Here is a 26202-nt window from a genome sequence, read left to right as displayed (position 1 = left end):
GAGAGCGCAGTGAATGAGAGCACAGTAAGAGCGCTGTGAAGGAGAGCGCAGTGAATGAGAGCGCAGTGAATGAGAGCGCAGTGAATGAGAGCGCAGTGAATGAGAGCTCAGTGAATGAGAGTGCAGTGAATGAGAGCGCAGTGAATGAGAGCTCAGTTAATGAGAGCTCAGTGAATGAGAGCATAGTGAATGAGAGCTCAGTGAATGAGTGGTCAGTGAATGAGAGCTCAGTGAATGAGAGCTCAGTGAGTGAGAGCACAGTAAGGTTGCAGTGAATGAGAGCGCAGTGAATGAGAACGCAGTAAGAGCGCAGTGAATGAGAGCTCAGTGAATGAGAGCGCAGTGAAGGAGAGCTCAGTGAATGTGAGCTCAGTGAGTGAGAGCACAGTAAGGGCGCAGTGAATGAGAGCGCAGTGAATGAGAACGCAGTAAGAGCGCAGTGAAGGAGAGCTCAGTGAATGAGAGCGCAGTGAATGAGAGCGCACTGAATGAGAGCGCAGTGAATGAGAGCGCAGTGAATAAGAGCGCAGTGAATGAGAGCGCAGTGAATGAGAGCACAGTGATTAAGAGCGCAGTGAATAAGAGCACAGTGAATGAGAGCACAGTGAATAAGAGCGCAGTGAATAAGAGCGCAGTGAATGAGATCGCAGTGAATGAGTGTGCAGTGAATGAGAGCACAGTGAATGAGAGCCCAGTGATTGAGAGCACAGACATTAAGAGCACAGTGAATAAGAGCACAATGAATGAGAGCACAGTGAATAAGAGCGCAGTGAATAAGAGCGCAGTGAATGATATCGCAGTGAATGAGAGCGCAGTGAATGAGAGCGCAGTGCATGAGAGCCCAGTGAATGAGAGCCCAGTGAATGAGAGCGCAGTGAATGAGAGCGCAGTGAATGAGAGCGCAGTGAATGAGAGCGCAGTGAATGAGAGCGCAGTGAATGAGAGGGCAGTGGATGAGTGCTCAGTGAATGAGACTGCAGTGAATGAGAGCGCAGTGAATGAGAACACAGTAAGAGCGCTGTGAATGAGAGCGCAGTGAATGAGAGCTCAGTGAATGAGAGCGCAGTGAATGAGAGCGCAGTGAATGAGAGCGCAGTGAATGAGAGCGCAGTGAATGAGAGCGCAGTGATTGAGAGCTCAGTGAATGAGAGCTCAGTGAATGAGAGTGCAGTGAATGAGAGCGCAGTGAATGAGAGCGCAGTGAATGAGAGCGCATGAATGAGAGCGCAGTGAATGAGAGCGCAGTGAATGAGAGCGCAGCAAATGAGAGCACAGTGAATGAGAGGGCAGTGAATGAGAGCTCAGTAAATGAGAGCGCAGTGAATGAGAGCGCAGTGAATGAGAGCGCAGTGAATGAGAGCTCAGTGAATGAGAGCTCAGTGAATGAGAGTGCAGTGACTGAGAGCGCAGTGAATGAGAGCGCAGTGAATGAGAGCGCAGTGAATGAGAGCGCAGTGAATGAGAGCGCAGTGAATGAGAGCGCAGTGAATGAGAGCGCAGCAAATGAGAGCGCAGTGAATGAGAGCGCAGTGAATGAGAGCTCAGTAAATGAGAGCGCAGTGAATGAGAGCGCAGTGAATGAGAGCGCAGTGAATGAGAGCGCAGTGAATGAGAGCCCAGTGAATGAGAGCCCAGTAAGAGCGCAGTGAAAGAGATCGCAGTGAAAGAGAGCGCAGTGAATGAGAGCGCAGTGAATGAGAGCTCAGTGAATGAGAGCTCAGTGAATGAGAGCTCAGTGAATGAGAGCACAGTGAATGAGAGCTCAGTATATGAGAGCGCATTGAATGAGAGCGCAGTGAATGAGAGCTCAGTGAATGAGAGCGCAGTGAATGAGAGCTCAGTGAATGAGAGCTCAGTGAATGAGAGCTCAGTGAATGAGAGCACAGTGAATGAGAGCTCAGTATATGAGAGCGCATTGAATGAGAGCGCAGTGAATGAGAGCTCAGTGAATGAGAGCGCAGTGAATGAGAGCGCAGTGAATGAGAGCGCAGTGAATGAGAGCGCAGTGAATGAGAGCTCAGTAAATGAGAGTGCAGTGAATGAGAGCGCAGTGAATGAGAGCGCAGTGAATGAGAGCGCAGTGAATGTGAGCGCAGTGAATGAGAGCGCAGTGAATGAGACCGCAGTGAATGAGAGCGCAGTGAATGAGAGCGCAGTGAATGAGAGCGCAGTGAATGAGAGCGCAGTGAATGAGAGCGCAGTGAATGAGAGCACAGTGAATTATAGCACAGTGAATGAGAGCTCAGTGAATGAGAGCACAGTGATTGAGAGCTCAGTGAATGAGAGCACAATGAATGAGAGCGCAGTGAATGAGAGGGCAGTGGATGAGTGCTCAGTGAATGAGACTGCAGTGAATGAGAGCGCAGTGAATGAGAGCACAGTAAGAGCGCTGTGAATGAGAGCGCAGTGAATGAGAGCGCAGTGAATGAGAGCGCAGTGAATGAGAGCTCAGTGAATGAGAGCGCAGTGAATGAGAGCGCAGTGAATGAGAGCGCAGTGAATGAGAGCGCAGTGAATGAGAGCGCAGGTGATGAGAGCGCAGTGAATGAGAGCGCAGTGAATGAGAGCGCAGTGAATGAGAGCTCAGTGAATGAGAGCGCAGTGAATGAGATGCAGTGAATGAGAGCTCAGTAAGTGAGAGCTCAGTAAATAAGAGCGCAGAGAATGAGAGCGCTGTGAATGAGAGCGCAGTGAATGAGAGCGCAGTGAATGAGAGCGCAGTAAGAGCGCAGTGAATGAGAGCGCAGTGAAAGAGAGCGCAGTGAATGAGAGCTCAGTGAATGTGAGCTCAGTGAATGAGAGCACAGTGAATGAGAGCTCAGTGAATAAGAGCTCAGTGAATGAGAGCACAGTGAATGAGAGCTCAGTGAATGAGAGCACAGTGATTGAGAGCTCAGTGAATGAGAGCGCAATGAATGAGAGGGCAGTTAATGAGTGCTCAGTGAATGAGAGTGCAGTGAATGAGAGCTCAGTGAATGAGAGCTCAGTTAATGAGAGCTCAGTGAATGAGAGCACAGTGAATGAGAGCTCAGTGAATGAGTGCACAGTGAATGAGAGCACAGTGAATGAGAGCACAGAGAAAGAGAGCGCAGTTAATGAGAGCTCAGTGAATGAGAGCTCAGTGAGTGAGAGCACAGTAAGGTTGCAGTGAATGAGAGCGCAGTGAATGAGAACGCAGTAAGAGCGCAGTGAATGAGAGCTCAGTGAATGAGAGCGCAGTGAATGAGAGCTCAGTGAATGTGAGCTCAGTGAGTGAGAGCACAGTAAGGGTGCAGTGAATGAGAGCGCAGTGAATGAGAACGCAGTAAGAGCGCAGTGAATGAGAGCTCAGTGAATGAGAGCGCAGTGAATGAGAGCGCACTGAATGAGAGCGCAGTGAATGAGAGCGCAGTAAATGAGAGCGCAGTGAATAAGAGCGCAGTGAATGAGAGCGCAGTGAATGAGAGCACAGTGATTAAGAGCGCAGTGAATAAGAGCACAGTGAATATGAGCACAGTGAATAAGAGCGCAGTGAATAAGCGCACAGTGAATGAGATCGCAGTGAATGAGAGCGCAGTGAATGAGAGCACAGTGAATGAGAGCACAGTGAATGAGAGCCCAGTGAATGAGAGCCCAGTGAATGAGAGCTCAGTGAATGAGAGCGCAGTGGATGAGAGCGCAGTGAATGAGAGGGCAGTGGATGAGTGCTCAGTGAATGAGACTGCAGTGAATGAGAGCGCAGTGAATGAGAGCACAGTAAGAGCGCTGTGAATGAGAGCGCAGTGAATGAGAGCGCAGTGAATGAGAGCGCAGTGAATGAGAGCTCAGTGAATGAGAGCGCAGTGAATGAGAGCGCAGTGAATGAGAGCGCAGTGAATGAGAGCGCAGTGAATGAGAGCGCAGGTGATGAGAGTGCAGTGAATGAGAGCGCAGTGAATGAGAGCGCAGTGAATGAGAGCTCAGTGAATGAGAGCGCAGTGAATGAGATGCAGTGAATGAGAGCTCAGTAAGTGAGAGCTCAGTAAATAAGAGCGCAGAGAATGAGAGCGCTGTGAATGAGAGCGCAGTGAATGAGAGCGCAGTGAATGAGAGCGCAGTAAGAGCGCAGTGAATGAGAGCGCAGTGAAAGAGAGCGCAGTGAAAGAGAGCGCAGTGAATGAGAGCTCAGTGAATGTGAGCTCAGTGAATGAGAGCACAGTGAATGAGAGCTCAGTGAATGAGAGCTCAGTGAATGAGAGCACAGTGAATGAGAGCTCAGTGAATGAGAGCACAGTGATTGAGAGCTCAGTGAATGAGAGCGCAATGAATGAGAGGGCAGTTAATGAGTGCTCAGTGAATGAGAGTGCAGTGAATGAGAGCTCAGTGAATGAGAGCTCAGTTAATGAGAGCTCAGTGAATGAGAGCACAGTGAATGAGAGCTCAGTGAATGAGTGCTCAGTGAATGAGAGCACAGTGAATGAGAGCACAGAGAAAGAGAGCGCAGTGAATGAGAGCGCAGTGAATGAGAACGCAGTAAGAGCGCAGTGAATGAGAGCTCAGTGAATGAGAGCGCAGTGAATGAGAGCTCAGTGAATGAGAGCACAGTGAATGAGAGCACAGTGAATGAGAGCCCAGTGAATGAGAGCTCAGTGAATGAGAGCTCAGTGAATGAGAGCGCACTGAATGAGAGCGCAGTGAATGAGAGCGCAGTGAATGAGAGCGCAGTGAATAAGAGCGCAGTGAAAGAGAGCGCAGTGAATGAGAGCACAGTGATTAAGAGCGCAGTGAATAAGAGCACAGTGAATGAGAGCACAGTGAATAAGAGCGCAGTGAATAAGAGCGCAGTGAATGAGATCGCAGTGAATGAGAGCGCAGTGAATGAGAGCACAGTGAATGAGAGCACAGTGAATGAGAGCCCAGTGAATGAGAGCTCAGTGAATGAGAGCTCAGTGAATGAGAGCGCAGTGAATGAGAGCACAGTGAATAAGAGCGCAGTGAATAAGAGCGCAGTGTATGAGATCGCAGTGAATGAGAGCGCAGTGAATGAGAGCACAGTGAATGAGAGCCCAGTGAATGAGAGCCCAGTGAATGAGAGCTCAGTGAATGAGAGCGCAGTGAATGAGAGCGCAGTGAATGAGAGCGCAGTGAATGAGAGCGCAGTGAATGAGAGGGCAGTGGATGAGTGCTCAGTGAATGAGAGCCCAGTGAATGAGAGCTCAGTGAATGAGAGCGCAGTGATTGAGAGCGCAGTGAATGAGAGCGCAGTGAATGAGAGCGCAGTGAATGAGAGCGCAGTGAATGAGAGCACAGTGAATGAGAGCGCAGTGAATGAGAGGGCAGTGGATGAGTGCTCAGTGAATGAGACTGCAGCGAATGAGATCTCAGTGAATGAGAGCCCAGTGAATGAGAGCCCAGTGAATGAGAGCTCAGTGAATGAGAGCGCAGTGAATGAGAGCTCAGTGAATGAGAGCGCAGTGAATGAGAGCGCAGTGAATGAGAGGGCAGTGGATGAGTGCTCAGTGAATGAGACTGCAGTGAATGAGAGCCCAGTGAATGAGAGCCCAGTGAATGAGAGCCCAGTGAATGAGAGCGCAGTAAGAGCGCAGTGAATGAGAGCTCAGTGAATGAGAGCTCAGTGAATGAGAGTGCAGTGAATGAGAGCGCAGTGAATGAGAGCGCAGTGAATGAGAGCGCAGTGAATGAGAGCACAGTGATTAAGAGCGCAGTGAATAAGAGCACAGTGAAAGGGAGCGCAGTGAATGAGAGCTCAGTGAATGAGAGCTCAGTGAGTGAGAGCACAGTAAGGTTGCAGTGAATGAGAGCGCAGTGAATGAGAACGCAGTAAGAGCGCAGTGAATGAGAGCTCAGTGAATGAGAGCGCAGTGAAGGAGAGCTCAGTGAATGTGAGCTCAGTGAGTGAGAGCACAGTAAGGGCGCAGTGAATGAGAGCGCAGTGAATGAGAACGCAGTAAGAGCGCAGTGAAGGAGAACTCAGTGAATGAGAGCGCAGTGAATGAGAGCGCACTGAATGAGAGCGCAGTGAATGAGAGCGCAGTGAATAAGAGATCAGTGAATGAGAGCGCAGTGAATGAGAGCACAGTGATTAAGAGCGCAGTGAATAAGAGCACAGTGAATGAGAGCACAGTGTTTAAGAGCGCAGTGAATAAGAGCGCAGTGAATGAGATCGCAGTGAATGAGAGTGCAGTGAATGAGAGCACAGTGAATGAGAGCCCAGTGATTGAGAGCACAGAGATTAAGAGCGCAGTGAATAAGAGCACAGTGAATGAGAGCACAGTGAATAAGAGCGCAGTGAATAAGAGCGCAGTGAATGATATCGCAGTGAATGAGAGCGCAGTGAATGAGAGCGCAGTGCATGAGAGCCCAGTGAATGAGAGCCCAGTGAATGAGAGCGCAGTGAATGAGAGCGCAGTGAATGAGAGCGCAGTGAATGAGAGCGCAGTGAATGAGAGCGCAGTGAATGAGAGCGCAGTGAATGAGAGGGCAGTGGATGAGTGCTCAGTGAATGAGACTGCAGTGAATGAGAGCGCAGTGAATGAGAACACAGTAAGAGCGCTGTGAATGAGAGCGCAGTGAATGAGAGCTCAGTGAATGAGAGCGCAGTGAATGAGAGCGCAGTGAATGAGAGCGCAGTGAATGAGAGCGCAGTGATTGAGAGCTCAGTGAATGAGAGCTCAGTGAATGAGAGTGCAGTGAATGAGAGCGCAGTGAATGAGAGCGCAGTGAATGAGAGCGCAGTGAATGAGAGCGCATGAATGAGAGCGCAGTGAATGAGAGCGCAGTGAATGAGAGCGCAGCAAATGAGAGCACAGTGAATGAGAGGGCAGTGAATGAGAGCTCAGTAAATGAGAGCGCAGTGAATGAGAGCGCAGTGAATGAGAGCGCAGTGAATGAGAGCTCAGTGAATGAGAGCTCAGTGAATGAGAGTGCAGTGACTGAGAGCGCAGTGAATGAGAGCGCAGTGAATGAGAGCGCAGTGAATGAGAGCGCAGTGAATGAGAGCGCAGTGAATGAGAGCGCAGCAAATGAGAGCGGAGTGAATGAGAGCGCAGTGAATGAGAGCTCAGTAAATGAGAGCGCAGTGAATGAGAGCGCAGTGAATGAGAGCGCAGTGAATGAGAGCCCAGTGAATGAGAGCCCAGTAAGAGCGCAGTGAAAGAGATCGCAGTGAAAGAGAGCGCAGTGAATGAGAGCGCAGTGAATGAGAGCTCAGTGAATGAGAGCTCAGTGAATGAGAGCTCAGTGAATGAGAGCACAGTGAATGAGAGCTCAGTATATGAGAGCGCATTGAATGAGAGCGCAGTGAATGAGAGCTCAGTGAATGAGAGCGCAGTGAATGAGAGCGCAGTGAATGAGAGCGCAGTGAATGAGAGCGCAGTGAATGAGAGCTCAGTAAATGAGAGTGCAGTGAATGAGAGCGCAGTGAATGAGAGCGCAGTGAATGAGAGCGCAGTGAATGAGAGCGCAGTGAATGTGAGCGCAGTGAATGAGAGCGCAGTGAATGAGAGCGCAGTGAATGAGAGCGCAGTGAATGAGAGCGCAGTGAATGAGAGCGCAGTGAATGAGAGCGCAGTGAATGAGAGCACAGTGAATTATAGCACAGTGAATGAGAGCTCAGTGAATGAGAGCACAGTGTTTGAGAGCTCAGTGAATGAGAGCACAATGAATGAGAGCGCAGTGAATGAGAGGGCAGTGGATGAGTGCTCAGTGAATGAGACTGCAGTGAATGAGAGCGCAGTGAATGAGAGCACAGTAAGAGCGCTGTGAATGAGAGCGCAGTGAATGAGAGCGCAGTGAATGAGAGCGCAGTGAATGAGAGCTCAGTGAATGAGAGCGCAGTGAATGAGAGCGCAGTGTATGAGAGCGCAGTGAATGAGAGCGCAGTGAATGAGAGCGCAGGTGATGAGAGCGCAGTGAATGAGAGCGCAGTGAATGAGAGCGCAGTGAATGAGAGCTCAGTGAATGAGAGGGCAGTGAATGAGATGCAGTGAATGAGAGCTCAGTAAGTGAGAGCTCAGTAAATAAGAGCGCAGAGAATGAGAGCGCTGTGAATGAGAGCGCAGTGAATGAGAGCGCAGTGAATGAGAGCCCAGTGATTGAGAGAACAGAGATTAAGAGCGCAGTGAATAAGAGCACAGTGAATGAGAGCACAGTGAATAAGAGCGCAGTGAATAAGAGCGCAGTGAATGATATCGCAGTGAATGAGAGCGCAGTGAATGAGAGCGCAGTGCATGAGAGCCCAGTGAATGAGAGCCCAGTGAATGAGAGCGCAGTGAATGAGAGCGCAGTGAATGAGAGCGCAGTGAATGAGAGCGCAGTGAATGAGAGCGCAGTGAATGAGAGGGCAGTGGATGAGTGCTCAGTGAATGAGACTGCAGTGAATGAGAGCGCAGTGAATGAGAACACAGTAAGAGCGCTGTGAATGAGAGCGCTGTGAATGAGAGCGCAGTGAATGAGAGCTCAGTGAATGAGAGCGCAGTGAATGAGAGCGCAGTGAATGAGAGCGCAGTGAATGAGAGCGCAGTGATTGAGAGCTCAGTGAATGAGAGCTCAGTGAATGAGAGTGCAGTGAATGAGAGCGCAGTGAATGAGAGCGCAGTGAATGAGAGCGCAGTAAATGAGAGCGCAGTGAATGAGAGCGCAGTGAATGAGAGCACAGTGAATGAGAGCCCAGTGAATGAGAGCTCAGTGAATGAGAGCTCAGTGAATGAGAGCGCAGTGAATGAGAGCACAGTGAATAAGAGCGCAGTGAATAAGAGCGCAGTGTATGAGATCGCAGTGAATGAGAGCGCAGTGAATGAGAGCACAGTGAATGAGAGCCCAGTGAATGAGAGCCCAGTGAATGAGAGCTCAGTGAATGAGAGCGCAGTGAATGAGAGCGCAGTGAATGAGAGCGCAGTGAATGAGAGCGCAGTGAATGAGAGGGCAGTGGATGAGTGCTCAGTGAATGAGAGCCCAGTGAATGAGAGCTCAGTGAATGAGAGCGCAGTGAATGAGAGCGCAGTGAATGAGAGCGCAGTGAATGAGAGCGCAGTGAATGAGAGCGCAGTGAATGAGAGCACAGTGAATGAGAGCGCAGTGAATGAGAGGGCAGTGGATGAGTGCTCAGTGAATGAGACTGCAGCGAATGAGATCTCAGTGAATGAGAGCCCAGTGAATGAGAGCCCAGTGAATGAGAGCTCAGTGAATGAGAGCGCAGTGAATGAGAGCTCAGTGAATGAGAGCGCAGTGAATGAGAGCGCAGTGAATGAGAGGGCAGTGGATGAGTGCTCAGTGAATGAGACTGCAGTGAATGAGAGCCCAGTGAATGAGAGCCCAGTGAATGAGAGCCCAGTGAATGAGAGCGCAGTAAGAGCGCAGTGAATGAGAGCTCAGTGAATGAGAGCTCAGTGAATGAGAGTGCAGTGAATGAGAGCGCAGTGAATGAGAGCGCAGTGAATGAGAGCGCAGTGAATGAGAGCACAGTGATTAAGAGCGCAGTGAATAAGAGCACAGTGAAAGGGAGCGCAGTGAATGAGAGCTCAGTGAATGAGAGCTCAGTGAGTGAGAGCACAGTAAGGTTGCAGTGAATGAGAGCGCAGTGAATGAGAACGCAGTAAGAGCGCAGTGAATGAGAGCTCAGTGAATGAGAGCGCAGTGAAGGAGAGCTCAGTGAATGTGAGCTCAGTGAGTGAGAGCACAGTAAGGGCGCAGTGAATGAGAGCGCAGTGAATGAGAACGCAGTAAGAGCGCAGTGAAGGAGAGCTCAGTGAATGAGAGCGCAGTGAATGAGAGCGCACTGAATGAGAGCGCAGTGAATGAGAGCGCAGTGAATAAGAGATCAGTGAATGAGAGCGCAGTGAATGAGAGCACAGTGATTAAGAGCGCAGTGAATAAGAGCACAGTGAATGAGAGCACAGTGTTTAAGAGCGCAGTGAATAAGAGCGCAGTGAATGAGATCGCAGTGAATGAGAGTGCAGTGAATGAGAGCACAGTGAATGAGAGCCCAGTGATTGAGAGCACAGAGATTAAGAGCGCAGTGAATAAGAGCACAGTGAATGAGAGCACAGTGAATAAGAGCGCAGTGAATAAGAGCGCAGTGAATGATATCGCAGTGAATGAGAGCGCAGTGAATGAGAGCGCAGTGCATGAGAGCCCAGTGAATGAGAGCCCAGTGAATGAGAGCGCAGTGAATGAGAGCGCAGTGAATGAGAGCGCAGTGAATGAGAGCGCAGTGAATGAGAGCGCAGTGAATGAGAGCGCAGTGAATGAGAGGGCAGTGGATGAGTGCTCAGTGAATGAGACTGCAGTGAATGAGAGCGCAGTGAATGAGAACACAGTAAGAGCGCTGTGAATGAGAGCGCAGTGAATGAGAGCTCAGTGAATGAGAGCGCAGTGAATGAGAGCGCAGTGAATGAGAGCGCAGTGAATGAGAGCGCAGTGATTGAGAGCTCAGTGAATGAGAGCTCAGTGAATGAGAGTGCAGTGAATGAGAGCGCAGTGAATGAGAGCGCAGTGAATGAGAGCGCAGTGAATGAGAGCGCATGAATGAGAGCGCAGTGAATGACAGCGCAGTGAATGAGAGCGCAGCAAATGAGAGCACAGTGAATGAGAGGGCAGTGAATGAGAGCTCAGTAAATGAGAGCGCAGTGAATGAGAGCGCAGTGAATGAGAGCGCAGTGAATGAGAGCTCAGTGAATGAGAGCTCAGTGAATGAGAGTGCAGTGACTGAGAGCGCAGTGAATGAGAGCGCAGTGAATGAGAGCGCAGTGAATGAGAGCGCAGTGAATGAGAGCGCAGTGAATGAGAGCGCAGCAAATGAGAGCGGAGTGAATGAGAGCGCAGTGAATGAGAGCTCAGTAAATGAGAGCGCAGTGAATGAGAGCGCAGTGAATGAGAGCGCAGTGAATGAGAGCCCAGTGAATGAGAGCCCAGTAAGAGCGCAGTGAAAGAGATCGCAGTGAAAGAGAGCGCAGTGAATGAGAGCGCAGTGAATGAGAGCTCAGTGAATGAGAGCTCAGTGAATGAGAGCTCAGTGAATGAGAGCACAGTGAATGAGAGCTCAGTATATGAGAGCGCATTGAATGAGAGCGCAGTGAATGAGAGCTCAGTGAATGAGAGCGCAGTGAATGAGAGCGCAGTGAATGAGAGCGCAGTGAATGAGAGCGCAGTGAATGAGAGCTCAGTAAATGAGAGTGCAGTGAATGAGAGCGCAGTGAATGAGAGCGCAGTGAATGAGAGCGCAGTGAATGAGAGCGCAGTGAATGTGAGCGCAGTGAATGAGAGCGCAGTGAATGAGAGCGCAGTGAATGAGAGCGCAGTGAATGAGAGCGCAGTGAATGAGAGCGCAGTGAATGAGAGCGCAGTGAATGAGAGCACAGTGAATTATAGCACAGTGAATGAGAGCTCAGTGAATGAGAGCACAGTGTTTGAGAGCTCAGTGAATGAGAGCACAATGAATGAGAGCGCAGTGAATGAGAGGGCAGTGGATGAGTGCTCAGTGAATGAGACTGCAGTGAATGAGAGCGCAGTGAATGAGAGCACAGTAAGAGCGCTGTGAATGAGAGCGCAGTGAATGAGAGCGCAGTGAATGAGAGCGCAGTGAATGAGAGCTCAGTGAATGAGAGCGCAGTGAATGAGAGCGCAGTGTATGAGAGCGCAGTGAATGAGAGCGCAGTGAATGAGAGCGCAGGTGATGAGAGCGCAGTGAATGAGAGCGCAGTGAATGAGAGCGCAGTGAATGAGAGCTCAGTGAATGAGAGGGCAGTGAATGAGATGCAGTGAATGAGAGCTCAGTAAGTGAGAGCTCAGTAAATAAGAGCGCAGAGAATGAGAGCGCTGTGAATGAGAGCGCAGTGAATGAGAGCGCAGTGAATGAGAGCCCAGTGATTGAGAGAACAGAGATTAAGAGCGCAGTGAATAAGAGCACAGTGAATGAGAGCACAGTGAATAAGAGCGCAGTGAATAAGAGCGCAGTGAATGATATCGCAGTGAATGAGAGCGCAGTGAATGAGAGCGCAGTGCATGAGAGCCCAGTGAATGAGAGCCCAGTGAATGAGAGCGCAGTGAATGAGAGCGCAGTGAATGAGAGCGCAGTGAATGAGAGCGCAGTGAATGAGAGCGCAGTGAATGAGAGGGCAGTGGATGAGTGCTCAGTGAATGAGACTGCAGTGAATGAGAGCGCAGTGAATGAGAACACAGTAAGAGCGCTGTGAATGAGAGCGCTGTGAATGAGAGCGCAGTGAATGAGAGCTCAGTGAATGAGAGCGCAGTGAATGAGAGCGCAGTGAATGAGAGCGCAGTGAATGAGAGCGCAGTGATTGAGAGCTCAGTGAATGAGAGCTCAGTGAATGAGAGTGCAGTGAATGAGAGCGCAGTGAATGAGAGCGCAGTGAATGAGAGCGCAGTAAATGAGAGCGCATGAATGAGAGCGCAGTGAATGAGAGCGCAGTGAATGAGAGCGCAGCAAATGAGAGCACAGTGAATGAGAGGGCAGTGAATGAGAGCTCAGTAAATGAGAGCGCAGTGAATGAGAGCGCAGTGAATGAGAGCGCAGTGAATGAGAGCTCAGTGAATGAGAGCTCAGTGAATGAGAGTGCAGTGACTGAGAGCGCAGTGAATGAGAGCGCAGTGAATGAGAGCGCAGTGAATGAGAGCGCAGTGAATGAGAGCGCAGTGAATGAGAGCGCAGCAAATGAGAGCGCAGTGAATGAGAGCGCAGTGAATGAGAGCTCAGTAAATGAGAGCGCAGTGAATGAGAGCGCAGTGAATGAGAGCGCAGTGAATGAGAGCCCAGTGAATGAGAGCCCAGTAAGAGCGCAGTGAAAGAGATCGCAGTGAAAGAGAGCGCAGTGAATGAGAGCGCAGTGAATGAGAGCTCAGTGAATGAGAGCTCAGTGAATGAGAGCTCAGTGAATGAGAGCACAGTGAATGAGAGCTCAGTATATGAGAGCGCATTGAATGAGAGCGCAGTGAATGAGAGCTCAGTGAATGAGAGCGCAGTGAATGAGAGCGCAGTGAATGAGAGCGCAGTGAATGAGAGCGCAGTGAATGAGAGCTCAGTAAATGAGAGCGCAGTGAATGAGAGCGCAGTGAATGAGAGCGCAGTGAATGAGAGCGCAGTGAATGTGAGCGCAGTGAATGAGAGCGCAGTGAATGAGAGCGCAGTGAATGAGAGTGCAGTGAATGAGAGCGCAGTGAATGAGAGCGCAGTGAATGAGAGCGCATGAATGAGAGCGCAGTGAATGAGAGCGCAGTGAATGAGAGCGCAGCAAATGAGAGCACAGTGAATGAGAGGGCAGTGAATGAGAGCTCAGTAAATGAGAGCGCAGTGAATGAGAGCGCAGTGAATGAGAGCGCAGTGAATGAGAGCTCAGTGAATGAGAGCTCAGTGAATGAGAGTGCAGTGACTGAGAGCGCAGTGAATGAGAGCGCAGTGAATGAGAGCGCAGTGAATGAGAGCGCAGTGAATGAGAGCGCAGTGAATGAGAGCGCAGCAAATGAGAGCGCAGTGAATGAGAGCGCAGTGAATGAGAGCTCAGTAAATGAGAGCGCAGTGAATGAGAGCGCAGTGAATGAGAGCGCAGTGAATGAGAGCCCAGTGAATGAGAGCCCAGTAAGAGCGCAGTGAAAGAGATCGCAGTGAAAGAGAGCGCAGTGAATGAGAGCGCAGTGAATGAGAGCTCAGTGAATGAGAGCTCAGTGAATGAGAGCTCAGTGAATGAGAGCACAGTGAATGAGAGCTCAGTATATGAGAGCGCATTGAATGAGAGCGCAGTGAATGAGAGCTCAGTGAATGAGAGCGCAGTGAATGAGAGCGCAGTGAATGAGAGCGCAGTGAATGAGAGCGCAGTGAATGAGAGCTCAGTAAATGAGTGTGCAGTGAATGAGAGCGCAGTGAATGAGAGCGCAGTGAATGAGAGCGCAGTGAATGTGAGCGCAGTGAATGAGAGCGCAGTGAATGAGAGCGCAGTGAATGAGAGCGCAGTGAATGAGAGCGCAGTGAATGAGAGCGCAGTGAATGAGAGCGCAGTGAATGAGAGCACAGTGAATTATAGCACAGTGAATGAGAGCTCAGTGAATGAGAGCACAGTGATTGAGAGCTCAGTGAATGAGAGCACAATGAATGAGAGCGCAGTGAATGAGAGGGCAGTGGATGAGTGCTCAGTGAATGAGACTGCAGTGAATGAGAGCGCAGTGAATGAGAGCACAGTAAGAGCGCTGTGAATGAGAGCGCAGTGAATGAGAGCGCAGTGAATGAGAGCGCAGTGAATGAGAGCTCAGTGAATGAGAGCGCAGTGAATGAGAGCGCAGTGTATGAGAGCGCAGTGAATGAGAGCGCAGTGAATGAGAGCGCAGGTGATGAGAGCGCAGTGAATGAGAGCGCAGTGAATGAGAGCGCAGTGAATGAGAGCTCAGTGAATGAGAGCGCAGTGAATGAGATGCAGTGAATGAGAGCTCAGTAAGTGAGAGCTCAGTAAATAAGAGCGCAGAGAATGAGAGCGCTGTGAATGAGAGCGCAGTGAATGAGAGCGCAGTGAATGAGAGCGCAGTAAGAGCGCAGTGAATGAGAGCGCAGTGAAAGAGAGCGCAGTGAATGAGAGCTCAGTGAATGTGAGCTCAGTGAATGAGAGCACAGTGAATGAGAGCTCAGTGAATGAGAGCTCAGTGAATGAGAGCACAGTGAATGAGAGCTCAGTGAATGAGAGCACAGTGATTGAGAGCTCAGTGAATGAGAGCGCAATGAATGAGAGGGCAGTTAATGAGTGCTCAGTGAATGAGAGTGCAGTGAATGAGAGCTCAGTGAATGAGAGCTCAGTTAATGAGAGCTCAGTGAATGAGAGCACAGTGAATGAGAGCTCAGTGAATGAGTGCTCAGTGAATGAGAGCACAGTGAATGAGAGCACAGAGAAAGAGAGCGCAGTTAATGAGAGCTCAGTGAATGAGAGCTCAGTGAGTGAGAGCACAGTAAGGTTGCAGTGAATGAGAGCGCAGTGAATGAGAACGCAGTAAGAGCGCAGTGAATGAGAGCTCAGTGAATGAGAGCGCAGTGAATGAGAGCTCAGTGAATGTGAGCTCAGTGAGTGAGAGCACAGTAAGGGTGCAGTGAATGAGAGCTCAGTGAATGAGAACGCAGTAAGAGCGCAGTGAATGAGAGCTCAGTGAATGAGAGCGCAGTGAATGAGAGCGCACTGAATGAGAGCGCAGTGAATGAGAGCGCAGTGAATGAGAGCGCAGTGAATAAGAGCGCAGTGAATGAGAGCGCAGTGAATGAGAGCACAGTGATTAAGAGCGCAGTGAATGAGAGCGCAGTGGATGAGAGCGCAGTGAATGAGAGGGCAGTGGATGAGTGCTCAGTGAATGAGACTGCAGTGAATGAGAGCGCAGTGAATGAGAGCACAGTAAGAGCGCTGTGAATGAGAGCGCAGTGAATGAGAGCGCAGTGAATGAGAGCGCAGTGAATGAGAGCTCAGTGAATGAGAGCGCAGTGAATGAGAGCGCAGTGAATGAGAGCGCAGTGAATGAGAGCGCAGGTGATGAGAGCGCAGTGAATGAGAGCGCAGTGAATGAGAGCGCAGTGGATGAGAGCTCAGTGAATGAGAGCGCAGTGAATGAGATGCAGTGAATGAGAGCTCAGTAAGTGAGAGCTCAGTAAATAAGAGCGCAGAGAATGAGAGCGCTGTGAATGAGAGCGCAGTGAATGAGAGCGCAGTGAATGAGAGCGCAGTAAGAGCGCAGTGAATGAGAGCGCAGTGAAAGAGAGCGCAGTGAATGAGAGCTCAGTGAATGTGAGCTCAGTGAATGAGAGCACAGTGAATGAGAGCTCAGTGAATGAGAGCTCAGTGAATGAGAGCACAGTGAATGAGAGCTCAGTGAATGAGAGCACAGTGATTGAGAGCTCAGTGAATGAGAGCGCAATGAATGAGAGGGCAGTTAATGAGTGCTCAGTGAATGAGAGTGCAGTGAATGAGAGCTCAGTGAATGAGAGCTCAGTTAATGAGAGCTCAGTGAATGAGAGCACAGTGAATGAGAGCTCAGTGAATGAGTGCTCAGTGAATGAGAGCACAGTGAATGAGAGCACAGAGAAAGAGAGCGCAGTGAATGAGAGCTCAGTGAATGAGAGCTCAGTGAGTGAGAGCACAGTAAGGTTGCAGTGAATGAGAGCGCAGTGAATGAGAACGCAGTAAGAGCGCAGTGAATGAGAGCTCAGTCAATGAGAGCGCAGTGAATGAGAGCTCAGTGAATGTGAGCTCAGTGAGTGAGAGCACAGTAAGGGCGCAGTGAATGAGAGCGCAGTGAATGAGAACGCAGTAAGAGCGCAGTGAATGAGAGCTCAGTGAATGAGAGCGCAGTGAATGAGAGCGCACTGAATGAGAGCGCAGTGAATGAGAGCGCAGTGAATGACAGCGCAGTGAATAAGAGCGCAGTAAATGAGAGCGCAGTGAATGAGAGCACAGTGATTAAGAGCGCAGTGAATAAGAGCACAGTGAATGAGAGCACAGTGAATAAGAGCGCAGTGAATAAGAGCGCAGTGAATGAGATCGCAGTGAATGAGAGCGCAGTGAATGAGAGCACAGTGAATGAGAGCCCAGTGAATGAGAGCCCAGTGAATGAGAGCTCAGTGAATGAGAGCGCAGTGAATGAGAGCACAGTGAATAAGAGCGCAGTGAATAACAGCGCAGTGAATGGGATCGCAGTGAATGAGAGCGCAGTGAATGAGAGCGCAGTGAATGAGAGCCCAGTGAATGAGAGCTCAGTGAATGAGAGCGCAGTGAATGAGAGCGCAGTGAATGAGAGCGCAGTGAATGAGAGCGCAGTGAATGAGAGGGCAGTGGATGAGTGCTCAGTGAATGAGAGCCCAGTGAATGAGAGCTCAGTGAATGAGAGCGCAGTGAATGAGAGCGCAGTGAATGAGAGCGCAGTGAATGAGAGCGCAGTGAATGAGAGCGCAGTGAATGAGAGCGCAGTGAATGAGAGCACAGTGAATGAGAGCGCAGTGAATGAGAGGGCAGTGGATGAGTGCTCAGTGAATGAGACTGCAGTGAATGAGAGCTCAGTGAATGAGAGCCCAGTGAATGAGAGCCCAGTGAATGAGAGCTCAGTGAATGAGAGCGCAGTGAATGAGAGCTCAGTGAATGAGAGCGCAGTGAATGAGAGCGCAGTGAATGAGAGGGCAGTGGATGAGTGCTCAGTGAATGAGACTGCAGTGAATGAGAGCTCAGTGAATGAGAGCCCAGTGAATGAGAGCCCAGTGAATGAGAGCGCAGTAAGAGCGCAGTGAATGAGAGCTCAGTGAATGAGAGCTCAGTGAATGAGAGTGCAGTGAATGAGAGCGCAGTGAATGAGAGCGCAGTGAATGAGAGCGCAGTGAATGAGAGCGCAGTGAATGAGAGCGCAGTGAATGAGAGCGCAGTGAATGAGAGCGCAGCGAATGAGAGCGCAGCGAATTAGAGCGCAGTGAATGAGAGCTCAGTAAATGAGAGTGCAGTGAATGAGAGCGCAGTAAGAGCGCAGTGAATGAGAGCTCAGTGAATGAGAGCTCAGTGAATGAGAGTGCAGTGAATGAGAGCGCAGTGAATGAGAGCGCAGTGTATGAGAGTGCAGTGAATGAGAGCGCAGTGAATGAGAGCGCAGTGAATGATAGCGCAGTGAATGAGAGCGCAGTGAATGAGAGCGCAGTGAATGAGAGCGCAGTGAATGAGAGCGCAGCGAATGAGAGCGCAGCGAATTAGAGCGCAGTGAATGAGAGCTCAGTAAATGAGAGCGCAGTGAATGAGAGCGCAGTGAATGAGAGCGCAGTGAATGAGAGCCCAGTGAATGAGAGCGCAGTAAGAGCGCAGTGAATGAGAGCTCAGTGAATGAGAGCTCAGTGAATGAGAGTGCAGTGAATGAGAGCGCAGTGAATGAGAGCGCAGTGAATGAGAGCGCAGTGAATGAGAGCGCAGTGAATGAGAGCGCAGTGAATGAGTGCGCAGCAAATGAGAGCCCAGCGAATGAGAGCGCAGTGAATGAGAGCTCAGTAAATGAGAGCGCAGTGAATGAGAGCGCAGTGAATGAGAGCGCAGTGAATGAGAGCCCAGTGAATGAGAGCGCAGTAAGAGCGCAGTGAAAGAGAGCGCAGTGAAAGAGAGCGCAGTGAATGAGAGCGCAGTGAAAGATACCTCAGTGAATGAGAGCTCAGTGAATGAGAGCACAGTGATTGTGAGCTCAGTGAATGAGAGCGCAATGAATGAGAGGGCAGTTAATGAGTGCTCAGTGAATGAGAGTGCAGTGAATGAGAGCTCAGTGAATGAAAGCTCAGTGAATGAGAGCTCAGTGAATGAGAGCACAGTGAATGAGAGCTCAGTGAATGAGTGCTCAGTGAATGAGAGCACTGTGAATGAGAGCACACTGAAAGAGAGCGCAGTGAATGAGAGCTCAGTGAATGTGAGCTCAGTGATTGTGAGCACAGTAAGGGCGCAGTGAATGAGAGTGCAGTGAATGAGAACGCAGTAACAGCGCAGTGAATGAGAGCTCAGTGAATGAGAGCGCAGTGAATGAGAGCGCAGTGAATGAGAGCGCCGTGAATGAGAGCACAGTGAATGAGTGCGCAGTTCGAGCGCAGTGAATGAGAGCACATTAAGAGCGCAGTGAATGAGAGCACAGTGAATGAGAGCGCAGTGAATGAGAGCGCAGTGAATGAGAGCGCAGTGAATGAGAGCGCAGTGAATGAGAGCGCAGTTAGAGCGCAGTGAATGACAGCACAGTGAATAAGAGCGCAGTGAAGAACAGCACAGTGAATGAGAGCACAGTGAATAAGAGCGCAGTGAAGAAGAGCGCAGTGAATTAGTGCGCAGTGATTGAGAGCACAGTGAATGAGAGCGCAGTGAATGAGAGCGCAGTGAATGAGAGCGCAGTGAATGAGAGCGCAGTGACTGAGAGCCCAGTGAATGAGAGCCCAGTGAATGAGAGGGTAGTGCATGAGAGCGCAGTGAATGAGAGCCCAGTGAATGAGAGCCCAGTGAATGAGAGCCCAGTGAATGAGAGCGCAGTTAATGAGAGCGCAGTTAATGAGAGCGCAGTGAATGAGAGCGCAGTGAATGAGAGCGCAGTGAAGAAGAGCGCAGTGAATTAGAGCACTGTGAATGAGAGCGCAGTGAATGAGAGCGAAGTGAATTAGAGCGCAGTGAAGGAGAGTGCAGTGAATGAGAGCGCAGTGAATAAGAGAACAGTGAAGAAGAGAACAGTGAAGAAGAGCGCAGTGAATGAGAGCACAGTGAATGAGAGCGCAGTGAATTAGAGCGCAGTGAATGAGAGCACAGTGAATGAGAGCACAGTGAATGAGGGCGCAGTGAATGAGGGCGCAGTGAATGAGAGCGCAGTGAATGAGAGCGCAGTGAATGAGGGCGCAGTGAATGGGAGCACAGTGAATGAGGGCGCAATGAATGAGAGCACAGTGAATTAGAGCCCAGTGAATGAGAGCGCAATGAAGAAGAGCGCAGTGAATTAGTGCGCAGTGATTGAGAGCACAGTGAATGAGAGCGCAGTGAATGAGAGCGCAGTGAATGAGAGCGCAGTGAATGAGAGCGCAGTGACTGAGAGCCCAGTGAATGAGAGCCCAGTGAATGAGAGGGTAGTGCATGAGAGCGCAGTGAATGAGAGCCCAGTGAATGAGAGCCCAGTGAATGAGAGCCCAGTGAATGAGAGCGCAGTTAATGAGAGCGCAGTTAATGAGAGCGCAGTGAATGAGAGCGCAGTGAATGAGAGCGCAGTGAAGAAGAGCGCAGTGAATGAGAGCCCAGTGAATGAGAGTGCAGTGAATGAGAGCGAAGTGAATTAGAGCGCAGTGAAGGAGAGTGCAGTGAATGAGAGCGCAGTGAATAAGAGAACAGTGAAGAAGAGAACAGTGAAGAAGAGCGCAGTGAATGAGAGCACAGTGAATGAGAGCGCAGTGAATGAGAGCGCAGTGAATGAGAGCACAGTGAATGAGAGCACAGTGAATGAGGGCGCAGTGAATGAGGGCGCAGTGAATGAGAGCGCAGTGAATGAGAGCGCAGTGAATGAGGGCGCAGTGAATGGGAGCACAGTGAATGAGGGCGAAATGAATGAAAGCGCAGTGAATTAGAGCCCAGTGAATGAGAGCGCAGTGAATGAGAACCCAGTGAATGAGAGCGCAGTGACTGAGAGCGCAGTGAATGAGAGCGCAGTGAATGAGAGCTCAGTGAATGAGAGCGCAGTGAATGAGAGCACAGTGAATGAGAGCGCAGTGAATGAGAGCACAGTGACTGAGAGCGCAGTGAAGAAAAGCGCAATGAATGAGAGCACAGTGAATGAGAGCGCAGTGAATGAGAGCGCAGTGAAGAAGAGCGCAGTGAATGAGAGCGCAGTAAGAGCGCAGTTAATGAGAGCGCAGTGAATGAGAGCGCAGTGAATGAGAGCGCAGTGAATGACAGCGCAGTGAATGAGAGCGCAGTGAAGAAGAGCGCAGTGAATGAGAGCGCAGTGAATGAGGGCGCAGTGAATGAGAGCGCAGTGAATAAGATCGCAGTGAATGAGGGCGCAGTGAATGAGGGCGCAGTGAATGAGAGCGCAGTGAATAAGAGCACAGTGAATGAGAGCACAGTGAATGAGAGCGCAGTGAATGAGAGCGCAGTGAATGAGAGCGCAGTAAGAGCGCAGTTAATGAGAGCGCAGTGAATGAGAGCACAGTGAATGAGAGCACAGTGAATGAGAGCGCAGTAAGAGCGCAGTGAATGAGAGCACACTGAATGAGAGCGCAGTAAGAGCGCAGTGAATGAGAGTGCAGTGAATGATAGCCCAGTGAATGAGAACGCAGTGAATTAGAGCGCAGCGGTTGTTGAGCTGGAAGAGGTTTCAGTGGTAGGGAGGGGTGAAGTCACAGAACGATTTGAAAACCGAGCCTTTTCTGGACTGGGAGCCAGATCAGCAATCCCAGGGGGTGAGCGGGATGGACTGAGTGTCGGATGGGCTTAGGTTGATGAACACTCAAGGGGTTGAATGGACGACTTCAGGGTCGTGTTTAAAGTTGTGCCCATTCTGAGAATAGAAATGGAAGGGAAGATGGGGGGGCGTGCGGGGGGCGGGGGATTGGGGGGGCTGGGGGGGTGGGGTGGGGGTGTGGGGTGTGAGGGGGTGGGGGGACGTGGGCGGGATGGAGGGGGGGGTTGGGTGTGGTGGGCGGTGTGTGGCGGTGGGGTGCGCGGGGAGGGGGGGCGTGGGTGGGATGGGGGTGGGTTGGATGGGCGGGGGGTGGGGTGGGGTGGTGGGGGGATGGGGGTCGTTGGGGGCTTTGGTGGTGTGGGAGTGTGGGGTGGGGGGGGCGGGGGGTGAGGGGGTGTGGGGGTGGGGGTCTCGTGGGTGGGTTGGGGGGCGTGGGTGGGATGGGGCGGTTTGGATGGGCGGGGGGTGGGGTGGGGTGGTGGGGGGGTGGCGGTGAGTGGGGGGGGGTGCGCGGGGAGGGGGGGCGTGGGTGGGATGGGGGGCGGGTTGGATGTCGGGGAGGGGTGGGGTGGTGGGGGGCTGGGGGTGGATGGGGGCTTTGGGTGGTGTGGGAGTGTGGGGTGGGGGGGCGGGGGGTGAGGGGGTGTGGGGGTGGGGGGCTCGTGGGCGGGTTGGGGGGCGTGGGTGGGATGGGGGGCGGTTTGGATGGGCGGGGGTGGGGTGGTGGGGGGGTGGGGGGGTTGGGGGCTTGGGGTGGGGTGGGGTGGGGGGGGCGGGGGGTGAGGGGGGGTGGGGGGGCTCGTGGGCAGGTTGGGGGGCGTGGGTGGTATGGGGGGCGGTTTGGATGGGTGGTGGGGGTTGGCGGTGGGCGGGGAGGGGGGGGGTGCGCGGGGAGGGGGGCATCCTACGCCTGAACAGAATTGTGACTGATCCACTTCTCATCCACAAACCACGTTGCAGGTTCTGTGAACGAGACTGAGAAACAAATTCAGAAAGCTTTGCACTTCAACTCACTCAACTGCTCCCACCGGACCCTGTGCTCCTACATCAACAACCTCCCCAGGAGTGCCTTAAGCATGGCCTCAGCCATCTACGTCAGACAGGGTGAGTGACCAGAACCAACCAACACACAGCATGGGGGTGGCACATGGTATATGGAGCGGGGGGGTGGGGGGGGGATGGGGAGTGGGGGCAGTGGGGGGTGAGGAGTGGGGGTGGGGAGTGGGGGCAGTGGGGGGTGGGGAGTGGGTTGAGCGGGTGGTGGGTATGGGGAGAGGGGGCAGTGGGGGGTGGGGGCAGTGGGGGGATGGGGAGTGGGGGCAGTGGGGGGGTGGGGAGTGGGGGTGGGGAGTGGGGGCAGTGGGGGGTGGGGAGTGGGTGCAGTGGGGGGTGGGGAGTGGGTGCAGTGGGGTGTGGGGAGTGGGTGCAGTGGGGGGGTGGGGAGTGGGGGTGGGGAGTGGGGGCAGTGGGGGGTGGGGAGTGGGTGCAGTGGGGGGTGGGGAGTGGGTGCAGTGGGGGGTGGGGAGTGGGTGCAGTGGGGGGTGGGGAGTGGATGCAGTGGGGGTTGGGGAGTGGGTGCAGTGGGGGGATGGGGAGTTGGTGCAGTGGGGGATGGGAGTGGGTGCATTGGGGGGATGGGGAGTGGGTGCAGTGGGGGGGGTGTAGGGAGTGGGTGCAGTGGGGGGTGAGGAGTGGGTGCAGTGGGGGACGGGGACTGGGTGCAGTGGGAATGGGGAGTGGGTGCAGCGGGGGGTGGGGAGTGGGTGCAGTGGGGGATGGGGATTGGGTGCAGTGGAGGATGGGCAGTGTGTGCAATGAGGGGGTGGGGAGTGGGTGCAGTGGGGGTGGGGAGTGGGTGCAGTGGGCGGTGGGGAGTGGGTGCGGTGGGAATGTGGAGTGGGCGCAGTGGGGGATGGGGAGTGGGTGCAGTGGGAATGGGGAGTGGGTGCAGTGGGAATGGGGAGTGGGTGCAGTGGGAATGGGGAGTGGGTGCAGTGGGAATGGGGAGTGGGTGCAGTGGGAATGGGGAGTGGGTGCAGTGGGCGGTGGGGAGTGGGTGCAGTGGGAATGGGGAGTGGGTGCAGTGGGAATGGGGAGTGGGTGCAGTGGGAATGGGGAGTGGGTGCAGTGGGAATGGGGAGTGGGTGCAGTGGGAGACGGGGACTAGGTGCAGTGGGAATGGGGAGTGGGATTCTCCATCCCTGGACACCCGGTGTTATGGGCCAGGGTTTAGAGAACCCAAAGTGACCCACAACCTTTAATAGATTGTGGTATGGGAAGCACACGGCCCACTCTACAGGTGTGGTGGGGCAGTGGGGGTGGGGAATGGGTGCAGTGGGGGATGAGGAGTGTGTGCAGTGGGTAGTGGGGGCAGTGGGGAGTGGGTGCAGTGGGGAGTGGGGGCAGTGGGGGGTGGGGAGTGGGGCAGTGGGGGATGGGGAGTGGGTGCAGTGGGGGTGGGGAGTGGGTGCAGTGGGGAGTGGGGGAAGTGGGGGGTGGGGAGTGGGGCAGTGGGGGATGGTGAGTGGGTGCAGTGGGGGTGGGGAGTGGGTGCAGTGGGTAGTGGGGGCAGTGGGGAGTGGGGCAGTGGGGAATGGGGACTGGGTGCAGTGGGGGTGGGGAGTGGGTGCAGTGGGGAGTGGGGGCAGTGGGGAATGGGGACTGGGTGCAGTGGGGATGGGGAGTGGGTGCAGTGGGGAGTGGAGCAGTGGGGAGTGGGGCAGTGGGGGATGGGGAGTGGGTGCAGTGGGGGTGGGGAGTGGGTGCAGTGGGGGTGGGGAGTGGGTGCAGTGGGGAGTGGGGGCAGTGGGGGTGTTGAGTGGGGGCAGTGGGGGTGGGGAGTGTGTGCAGTGGGGGTGGGGAGTGGGTGCAGTGGGGGTGGGGAGTGGATGCAGTGGGGAGTGGGGGCAGTGGGGGTGTTGAGTGGGGGCAGTGGGGGTGGGGAGTGGTGGCAGTGGGGGTGTTGAGTGGGTGCAGTGGGGGTGGGGAGTGGGTGCAGTGGGGGATGAGGGGTGGGTGCAGTGGGGGACGGGGCCTGGGTGCAGTGGGAATGGGGAGTGGGTGCAGCGGGGAGTGGGGAGTGGGTGCAGTGGGGGATGGTGCGTGGGGAGTGGGTGCAGTGGGGGATGGGGAGTGGGTGCAGCGGGGGATGGGGAGTGGGTGCAGCGGGGGGATGGGGAGTGAGTGCAGTGGGGGGATGGGGAGTGGGTGCAGTGGGGGATGGGGAGTGAGTGCAGTGGGGGGATGGGGAGTGGGTGCAGCGGGGGGTGGGGAGTGGGTGCAGCGGGGGGATGGGGAGTGGTTGCAGTGGGGGTGGGGAGTGGGTGCAGTGTGGGGATGGGGAGTGGGTGCATTGGGGGATGGGCAGTGGGTGCAGTGAGGGGGTGGGGAGTGGGTGCAGTGTGGGGATGGGGAGTGGGTGCATTTGGGGATGGGGAGTGGGTGCATTGGGGGATGGGGAGTGGGTGCAGCGGGGGATGGGGAGTGGGTGCTTTGGGGGATGGGGAGTGGGTGCAGCGGGGAGTGGGGAGTGGGTGCATTTGGGGATGGGGAGTGGGTGCATTGGGGGATGGGGAGTGGGTGCAGCGGGGAGTGGGGAGTGGGTGCAGTGGGGGATGGTGCGTGGGGAGTGGGTGCAGTGGGGGATGGGGAGTGGGTGCAGCGGGGGATGGGGAGTGGGTGCAGTGGGGGATGGGGAGTGAGTGCAGTGGGGGGATGGGGAGTGGGTGCAGTGGGGGTGGGGAGTGGGTGCAGTGGGGGATGGGGAGTGAGTGCAGTGGGGGTGGGGAGTGGGTGCAGTGTGGGGATGGGGAGTGAGTGCAGTGGGGGGATGGGGAGTGGGTGCAGTGGGGGTGGGGAGTGGGTGCAGCGGGGAGTGGGTGCATTGGGGGATGGGGAGTGGGTGCAGCGGGGAGTGGGTGCAGTGGGGGATGGTGCATGGGGAGTGGGTGCAGTGGGGGATGGGGAGTGGGTGCAGCGGGGGATGGGGAGTGGGTGCAGTGGGGGATGGGGAGTGAGTGCAGTGGGGGTGGGGAGTGGGTGCAGTGTGGGATGGGGAGTGAGTGCAGTGGGGGGATGGGGAGTGGGTGCAGTGGGTGTGGGGAGTGGGTGCAGTGTGGGGATGGGGAGTGGGTGCAGTGTGGGGATGGGGAGTGGGTGCAGTGTGGGGATGGGGAGTGGGTGCATTGGGGGATGGGGAGTGGGTGCAGTGGAGGATGGGCAGTGGGTGCAGTGGGGGTGGGGAGTGGGTGCAGTGTGGGGATGGGGAGTGGGTGCATTGGGGGTGGGCAGTGGGTGCAGTGGGGGGATGGGGAGTGGGTGCAGTGAGGGGATGGGGAGTGGGTGCAGTGGAGGATGGGCATTGGGTGCAATGAGGGGGTGGGGAGTGGGTGCAGTGGGGGGATGGGGAGTGGGTGCAGTGAGGGGGTGGGGAGTGGGTGCAGTGTGGGGATGGGCAGAGGGTGCAGTGAGGGGGTGGGGAGTGGGTGCAGTGTGGGGATGGGCAGTGGGTGCTTTGGGGGATGGGGAGTGGGTGCACTGGGGGATGGGGAGTGGGTGCAGTGGGAGATGGGAATTGGGTGCAGTGGAGGATGGGCAGTGGGTGCAATGAGGGGGTGGGGAGTGGGTGCAGTGGGGGGATGGGGAGTGGGTGCAGTGGGGGGGTGGGGAGTGGGGGTGGGGAGTGGGGGCAGTGGGGGGTGGGGAGTGGGTGCAGTGGGGGGTGGGGAGTGGGTGCAGTGGGGGGTGGAGAGTGGGTGCAGTGGGGGGTGGGGAGTGGATGCAGTGGGGGTTGGGGAGTGGGTGCAGTGGGGGGATGGGGAGTTGGTGCAGTGGGGGATGGGAGTGGGTGCATTGGGGGGATGGGGAGTGGGTGCAGTGGGGGGGGTGTAGGGAGTGGGTGCAGTGGGGGTGAGGAGTGGGTGCAGTGGGGGTGGGGAGTGGGTGCAGTGGGGGACGGGGACTGGGTGCAGTGGGAATGGGGAGTGGGTGCAGCGGGGGGTGGGGAGTGGGTGCAGTGGGAATGGGGAGTGGGTGCAGCGGGGGGTGGGGAGTGGGTGCAGTGGGGGTGGGGAGTGGGTGCAGTGGGGGATGGGGAGTGGGTGCAGTGGGCGGTGGGGAGTGGGTGCAGTGGGAATGGGGAGTGGGTGCAGTGGGGGAGGGGCTGGGTGCAGTGGGGGATGGGGAGTGGGTGCAGTGGGAATGTGGAGTGGGCACAGTGGGGGATGGGGAGTGGGTGCAGTGGGCGGTGGGGAGTGGGTGCAGTGGTAATGGGGAGTGGGTGCAGTGGGAATGGGGAGTGGGTGCAGT

The 26202-nt window shown here is 54.1% G+C and overlaps 1 protein-coding gene across 2 annotated transcripts in view; it reads left to right on the top strand.

Moving 5' to 3' along the window:
* serpinf2b (serpin peptidase inhibitor, clade F (alpha-2 antiplasmin, pigment epithelium derived factor), member 2b) overlaps positions 1 to 26202 on the top strand; it is a 136692-nt gene that overhangs the window by 57923 nt on the left and 52567 nt on the right. For both annotated transcript variants that reach the window (XM_072470011.1, XM_072470012.1), the window contains exon 4: positions 21856 to 21999. In XM_072470011.1, coding sequence (XP_072326112.1) covers positions 21856 to 21999 — 144 coding nt within the window. The remainder of the gene's footprint in view (positions 1 to 21855; positions 22000 to 26202) is intronic.

The sequence above is a fragment of the Scyliorhinus torazame genome, chromosome 12 (genome assembly GCF_047496885.1).
Source record: "Scyliorhinus torazame isolate Kashiwa2021f chromosome 12, sScyTor2.1, whole genome shotgun sequence".
In the NCBI taxonomy this organism is placed as follows: domain Eukaryota; kingdom Metazoa; phylum Chordata; class Chondrichthyes; order Carcharhiniformes; family Scyliorhinidae; genus Scyliorhinus; species Scyliorhinus torazame.
This window is presented reverse-complemented; position numbering and strand designations above follow the sequence as displayed.